Genomic DNA, 7,748 nt, shown 5'->3' with positions numbered 1-7,748 from the left:
GATCATATGGGTATGTAAAAAGATTCAATTTTAGACATACAGAAGCTTCCAATTTCATTAAGATCACATGGGTATGTAAAAAGATCCAATTTTAGGCATAAAGAAACCTCCACTTTCACTAATCGATGATATTGAAGTTTCGTATCTGGTGTCTCGATCTTACCCTTATGGACCGGATTTGCCTCAGCGTGGAGTCAAGTTGGCGCTCTAGTTGCTCAAGTTCTTTCAGATTCAATGGCCCTAGATCTTCTCCAAAAAGTTGCCTGTGAAATGATCACGATTCAAGGTTCGGTAGATACAAATCTTGTTTAGCCTCGTTCGTTCGGTTCATAAAAATTCGATCTTTTTTACACACACACACACACAAACTACTTGCCTTTGGTATTGTTGTAGAGACTCGTATTTAGCTTTCAGTTTCATGTACTCCTTGTAGCTGCTTTGCTATACAATCCAAATTAACAAGAAACTACTCAATACGATGAATGCAACAAGAAATGGTTTCGTGTTTGCATGAGAACTAACTATTTCATGAATTATTCATGATGAATAACTCCAAATTATTCATAAATACCATGCATTTTTCGTTGTGCATATCTATCTGGTTATTCATCATGAATAATTAGTTCTCTCGTTCTCAAAATATTTCTCTTTTCACAACATGAATTGAAGAAATAAAATGGAACTGCAAATCATACCTCGGCATCATTGGCTGATCTGCTGACTTCCATCGAACTATAAGTGCAATTCTGATACCTTTCGAGCATCTTGAGCATGCTGCGATATATACGATTAATTAGTTATAACAAAAGAAAACAATTCATTTAGGTTCATACGATGCATAAACGGCGCTAAATTGTCTTGAAATTAAGTTTCTAATTGAAGAGTGATCAACACATCGTGTTTTAGAACATGTAAAACTCATTGAACACATGAAACCCATCCTACTAACGTATTAGTTATCCGTTTTGACGGATTTTCGTATGGGCAAAACCCGGAGGTTCATGTCGGATTCACCTTTTTATCGTGATCTGTTAGTCCATCTTATTTATACAAAAGAACACAATCTCGTTACTAATTGAAAACTCAAACCCGTATCAACGCAGTTTTTCGTATTAGAACCCACGTTTTATACCAGATTCTGTATCATAACACAAGAGAAACATTTAGAAAGAAAAACAAAAATTAAGACCTCATAACCATGATCATGAGCAGTGAATCGCTAGGGTTAATTTATGCAATAATTAATGAGTTTTTGAAGCTAATTATGTGATTAAATAATTTCCTAATCCAAAATCATGTTGCAATAATGATTCCAAAATGAAAAAGGAATAATCAGATTAAATCTACGATTTAATCATTTCTCTTTGAAAAATGTGCTGAAAATTAGGGTTCCAGTAGAAAAACAAGTAAAGCTTTTGTACTTTTGTCTTTGAATCAATGAACTTGCAGCTCCAATCCCCAACAAGATCTAAAAACAAACCTAGAAATTAAATCAAAATAAACCAAACAAAATCGGACCCGATAAAACCCCGTTCGAATACGTTTAATCGTTTCAATTTCAAACGAAGATCTTTGAAAACCCGACACGAAAGCCGAAGACTTTACACGAAAGAAAATCGTCTAGAAACGTAAAGACGAGCCAAGATCGACATTGGTTCTACACAAGGTCGGCATTTGAAATGTTTACATCCCAAAAGCACAAAGATTCATCGGTTTTGATGCATTAAAACTTGGACAAAAACACGGATTTTGGTTTTGTAAAACCGGATCATGTGAATAAATACCCAAAAGGTAATTCCATTCTTCCCACGAAAACTAAATCCAAGAAAACTAAAAAAAGAAGCAAAATCAAAAGTAAAAGAACTCATCCCAATTTCTTGTTTTATGTCACTTACATGGTTTACTTTCCTTTTCAAGATTCATGAACACAAGATCTTGTTAAGCCTCAGATCCTTAAACCTAATTTCAAACCCATAAACCTTCATCAAGAAACCTCTATATCTCTCTCTCTCTCTCTATATATATATGTATGTATAGGTTATATATATATGTATGTGTAGGTCACTAAACTGGTGGGTATTCAAGCAAATAAAAGTATAAAAGAATCTGCAACTCAAGAACATGATCATCAAGAAACACAGAAACCCATATCAGATCTGCAGGAAAAAAGGGAAGAAATTAAGACACACAGAAACACACATAGTAAAGGTGTGTTCTTATGAATTACTTGGAAGTACTGCAGAACTCATAGAGCTTTCCACGATTTGAGAAGATGATGAGAGCAACTTCAGCATCACAAAGAACAGAGAGTTCATAAGCTTTCTTCAGAAGCCCATTTCTTCGTTTCGCAAAAGTCACCTGTCTATTTATCTTATTCTCGATCCTCTTCAATTCCACTCTTCCTCTCCCCATAATTCTTCAAAATTTCGACAACAAAGAAAACAAACACAAGTTCTTCGATTCCCACTTGAAATCGAAATCGAATGAGTTTAAAACGAAAACAAAAACAGAAACAAAAATTGGTTTATGAACACAGATGCAATATGCAAAAAACTTGAAGAAAAACGATGCGAAAACTGAGAAGGGTTTCGGATTTAATCTTGGATTCTATGTTTTTTAGGGTTTTCTAAGATTTTTTTGGTTTCATATTTCATACCCAGATATGAAATTTAGGGTTGGTGTTGTTTCCACCTTCAAAGCTTCATGCTTTTTAACCTATTTGAGAAACACAAGCAAGCATGATCATGGGGGGTAATCAGAGTCGCAATTACGGCGCGTGGAGGAGACGATTGTGCGAGTAGAATGGGGAGGGGAGCGCGTGGGAGAGCGGTGTGGAGTTCTAAGTGAATTATTAGTTTTTACAGATAAAAGACATCAACATATGTCACCAACCTTAAATAGGTATCACACGTGTCGGTCTATGAGAGGTTGATATCATAGGTGTCTTTAATTTTTTTTAAAATTTAATTTTATTTACTATTTTTTAATCTTAATTACTTCTTCTCAAGAAAATAAATAGTTTGGATTTGTTGTAAAAGTTATTATCAGATTTAAATTAATTATAACAAAATTGGTTTCATAATACGTTTAAACGTCCTGATAAAATATTTTATAAGATTAAATCATAAACGTCTCATCTAATAATGTAAAATCTTAACAATGGTTAGAGAGGGGAACGAAAGTTGTCTTATAAGAAACTGGGCATCTCCTTTATCAGATGCGTTTTAAAATCGTGAGTTCAGGTGTAAACAAAGCGGACAATATCTAGTATGGTTGGCTTGCAATGTTAAATATGGTGTCAGAGCTGAGAACCGGACTAGTGTATCAGTGAGGATGTTGAGCTCCCGAAGGGGTTGGATTCTAAGATCCCATATTGGTTCGGGAATGGAACAAAAATTGTCTTACAAGGAACTGTACACATTCTCTATAGATGCGTTTACAATATGTTTATATGACATTTTAAAGTGTTTTACCAACGCTTTTAAAATTAAATATTGTATTAGCTTTTTTATATGATATAATTTGAAAAAAATTCCTGTAAAATGATGGGTTTATAAGACACTTCTAAAAAATGTCCTATAAAAATAGTTAACATGATACTTTATATTAAAAATAAACATATTGTAACGTTTTTGTTTATAGTTTTGTCCTATAAACTTATGTTCTATAAAATATTATATTAAGACGCTTAGACATTCTAGACGTCCTATGAAACCAATTTTGCTAGTAGTTTTTTAGTAAGAGTTTCAAATAAGTATATTAAACATCATGAGAAGATTAAATGCAAGATTCATATGTGAATCATGCAATTGAAGATTCATTATCTGAATTCATATGAATATATTATAACTGAATAGATTTTTTGTTTGATTTGTATATAAACCTTCCATTAATTATGATTTTTAGTTTCTCACAATGTTTAATATACAATCTCAACATGAATTTTTATGATGTTTTTTGACAAACATATTTAAAGATAAATATTAAAAAAAATGTGTGTAGTTTGCATATACAATAGAATTGTATGTTTAAATCCCATGGTGGTAATGTTGGTGGCAATGAACGGTGGTGGCGGAAGTTGCTGTATTAGAGGAGAAGGTTGAGGTGGCCAACGATGGGAGTGGTGGCGGTTGGTGGCTGACGGTGGAGGTGGTGGTGGTCGGTGGCCGATGGTGCCCGACTATGGCTACCGACCACTAAAACAAATATCATATTGAGGTTATATACCAAATGAAAGTTACTTAGTAATATTTCAGTTTATGTCTAATTTTTGTCTCATATTGTTTCACCTAATTTGGTGGATTAAGAAAATGTCTTTTTTGTCTCATGTTATCTCACTTTGTCTCAATTATTGTCTCTGTCTTATGTCGCTTCAAACGTGAGACAGTAAGTTGTTGTCATGTCCCATGTTGCGTCAAACGTGAGACAATGAGTTTTATTCCGTCCTATCTTGTCCCATATAACAAATGCAGCCTTACAGATGCTCTAGAAACAAGATGATAAGATTTTGCACTTTATTAAAAATACAATGTCCCGTTATCCGTATATGTTTAAAAAACTTGTTGACGAAAATACTTTTAGGTCCAATATAGGACAAATTGCATTGAATGGTTCGAGTATTTAATTTCTCTGATGTAATTTCTAAATCTTTATTTCAGATATCATGAATGTGATATTTCAGTCATTTTGACAAAAATACGTTACAGATAATAAAAATCAAACTAAAATATGTTGCATTTTCATGCATTCTTAGCTATTAGATGTCATATGTGAAATACAAAAATGAATATTCAAAACGTACGCTACACAAACTAAAATTAAAAAAGATTGATGCATTTTCATGCAATTCATCCAAAAATATATATTATAAACTATCAACAATTTTTATACAAAAAATAATCAAAAAGTACGGTAACAGTTATGGTTTAAGATACGACAACTCAATGATCCTTATGTTCAATGTACATGTCATTAATCACAACTTGAAGAGTGTCGTGTACAATTTGTTTAGTTTTATCTATCCAACGTTTGATACTTTGCTAAACAGTGTTGGGTTCCGGTGAAAACTAGAAATAAGATGAGAAGTGTAATAAACGATCTCCATCCTTGGATATACATTAAGATAAGATGCACTAAATTAATTCCCGTATCAAACGTGGTTCATGGGTGAGTTTGAGATTAAAGATGATCAAAGGTTCAGATCATTTATTACGCTTATCACTTTAGCTCTTCTTATCACTCGATCATTTTCCTTACCTTCCAGTATGTGTAGTTAACCAGCTGTTATGCACATTGTGATACATGAACTGAATTTTTTCAAATTATTATCGTATCATTGGCTTAGTTTCATAAACAACAAAGGGTACCTGTACCCGAAACCGACACAGGTGGGTAGGTAGAGAATACATTGTAAGAACTTTTATATAAAAGAATATATTTATTCGTTTAAAACTAATGGCGTATGTAACTGTAAACTTGAATTGAACGGATAAAATGTAGATACATTGGTTATTAAACAGTGCACCATTCATTTGACATACAGTTTTAAAAATGAATAATTTTTAATTAATTATCCCTCTTCACAACTCTTAAATATTTAAGTATTAATTAAGAGTAGATTTGAGAACTGAATCGTTATTTTTGAAATTAGACATTTATCTTGATACAAATATAAGTAAAAATACTGATATTCATTTGGAAATTGACTAAAATAACCAATCGCCACCTTCATTCATTTTTTTCAACTATATTTCCATGTTAATTCCCAAAATAACCATTCTTTACGTAAATGTTATACGTGTATACGCAAAACCACATTTTATCTAATAAAAAAAATGGGATTTACGTAGAAAAGCATGAGTTTGCATTAGAAGTACATTTTTTTGTACAGATTTACATATTTATTTTTTTAAAAACGGTTATTTTTTGGAACTGTCTTGAAAATATGACTACAACTGAATGGAGATGAGAAGATTGATTATTTTAATCAAGGGAAAAATTTATAAAATCCCAACAAATTATCTCGTTTTAAATGATTAAGTCCTTGGACTATTTTTTGAATGAAAAAACCCATTAAACTTTCTTATTTTTAATGATTTGTCCTGAACTATTTTTTTGAATGAAAAAATATCAATTTTTACTTTTAAATGATTAAGTTCCTGAACAATTTTTATAATAAAATAAACCATTGAACTTTTAGAAAATGAATATCAACATCCTTTTAACAAAATAAACTACCGATAACCGAGTAGAATGGTCATTAAAGTAAAAAAAAACCTAAACCAGTTTTATCGTTTCCAAACACTGCGCCCTCCAAACCCTTGCAAACAACGGTATCACCCCGCTTGCCACTCCCTATAACCTCATTGTTGTCCATTTTTCATGTCGCCTATTACACTGTTGGCCCCTGCCATCCATCTCCATTTTTGATCTATTTTTAGGGGGTTACAAGTAGTTTTATTTTAAGGCATTTCTAGTGGGTTACAGGTAGTGTTTTTTGTTGTTTTTGTTAAAATGATGCAAGTAATCAATTTTCAAAAGTTAGATGGTTTATCTATTAAAAAAGATGTTTAGGAACTTGATCATTCAAAATGAGAAAGTTTAATAATTTTTCATTCAAAAGAATAGTCTGAAGACTTCATCAATCAAAATAAAAAGTTTAATGGTTTTTTCATTAAAAAAAATTCAATAACTTAATCTATACTATATTATAAACCATTTAACAACAACTTTTAAAACCATTTTTATGAATGAAGTACTGTTTATTGATACACATTGCTTAAAATTCAAGATTACAAGTAAATTGTACGTAAATACAACTTATTAAAATTTCATGTTTGAATTCGTGTAACTAAATGCAGATAAACATAATCAAATACATGATAAACATATAATTTGAAATATAAAAGATCTAAAATATAATGAAGATAGTAATTGAATTATAACCGAATACTTAATTATTATCTTTATAAAAAAATATATTATTAAATTAAAAATAAATTGATTCGTTAACAACCCTATTAAAATTTTATGATATTTTGATACTAATTATGACATATATTTTTGTTTTTAAAATTTTATGATATTTTAAAATTTACATTTTATTTAAAAACAATAATGTTATTGTTTTTTTTAAATCACATAAAACTGTATTATAACCTTGATGAAGGTAAAAAATAAAACAAAACATTAAAATCGAAATGTATATTAATGAATTATACGAGTATCTTTCTAGTTATTCAAAATAAGTTCGTTCCTTAAATTTTTAAAAAACTTTTTTTACTTAAATTAATTTTCCACGTTTATTTTAAAATAAAAGGATTAATAAAATAAATAAATAAATTAAGGGGGCGAAATGACCGCTCCTTTATTTGTCTTTCCCGGGGGGGACTTTTTGACAATTTTAAAAGTTTTAATAATAATAACTACGTGTCGGATTCTCATTGGAAGAGATGTAGTGGACGTTAATATCACTTACTGCGACACCACGTGTTGACATGACAAGTGAACTACAATTTCTCGGTCTTTGGTTTTATTTACACTTTTACCCCTTTATAAATACATTTTTTCTTCCTTTTTACCCTATTCTATCTTTACTTTACATCTTAGACCCCTAAGGTTTTAAAGTTATCATTATTTTACCATCTTATTATTAGACCATCCACATCCCTGCAATCCATTTACACTTTCAATTGTGCCACATCAGCTTTTGTAATTATCTTCCACACACCTGCAATTCACCTACAACA

General features: G+C 30.8%; 1 protein-coding gene across 2 annotated transcripts in view; it reads right to left on the bottom strand.

Annotated features, from left to right (window-relative positions):
• Window positions 1–2,412, bottom strand: part of LOC112515136 (developmental protein SEPALLATA 1-like) — a 6,545-nt gene extending 4,133 nt beyond the window's left edge. For both annotated transcript variants that reach the window (XM_025121809.1, XM_025121810.1), the window contains exons 1-4: window positions 2,228–2,412; window positions 696–774; window positions 377–441; window positions 164–263 (exon numbers count right to left, since the gene is read on the bottom strand). In XM_025121809.1, coding sequence (XP_024977577.1) covers window positions 164–263; window positions 377–441; window positions 696–774; window positions 2,228–2,412 — 429 coding nt within the window. The remainder of the gene's footprint in view (window positions 1–163; window positions 264–376; window positions 442–695; window positions 775–2,227) is intronic.
• Between the last annotated feature and the right edge of the window lie 5,336 nt (window positions 2,413–7,748).

Source organism: Cynara cardunculus, assembly GCF_001531365.2.
Source record: "Cynara cardunculus var. scolymus isolate 2C chromosome LG 7, CcrdV1, whole genome shotgun sequence".
Taxonomy (NCBI): domain Eukaryota; kingdom Viridiplantae; phylum Streptophyta; class Magnoliopsida; order Asterales; family Asteraceae; genus Cynara; species Cynara cardunculus.
Note: the sequence above shows the minus strand (reverse complement) of the source record. Positions and strands in the feature narration are given on the sequence as shown.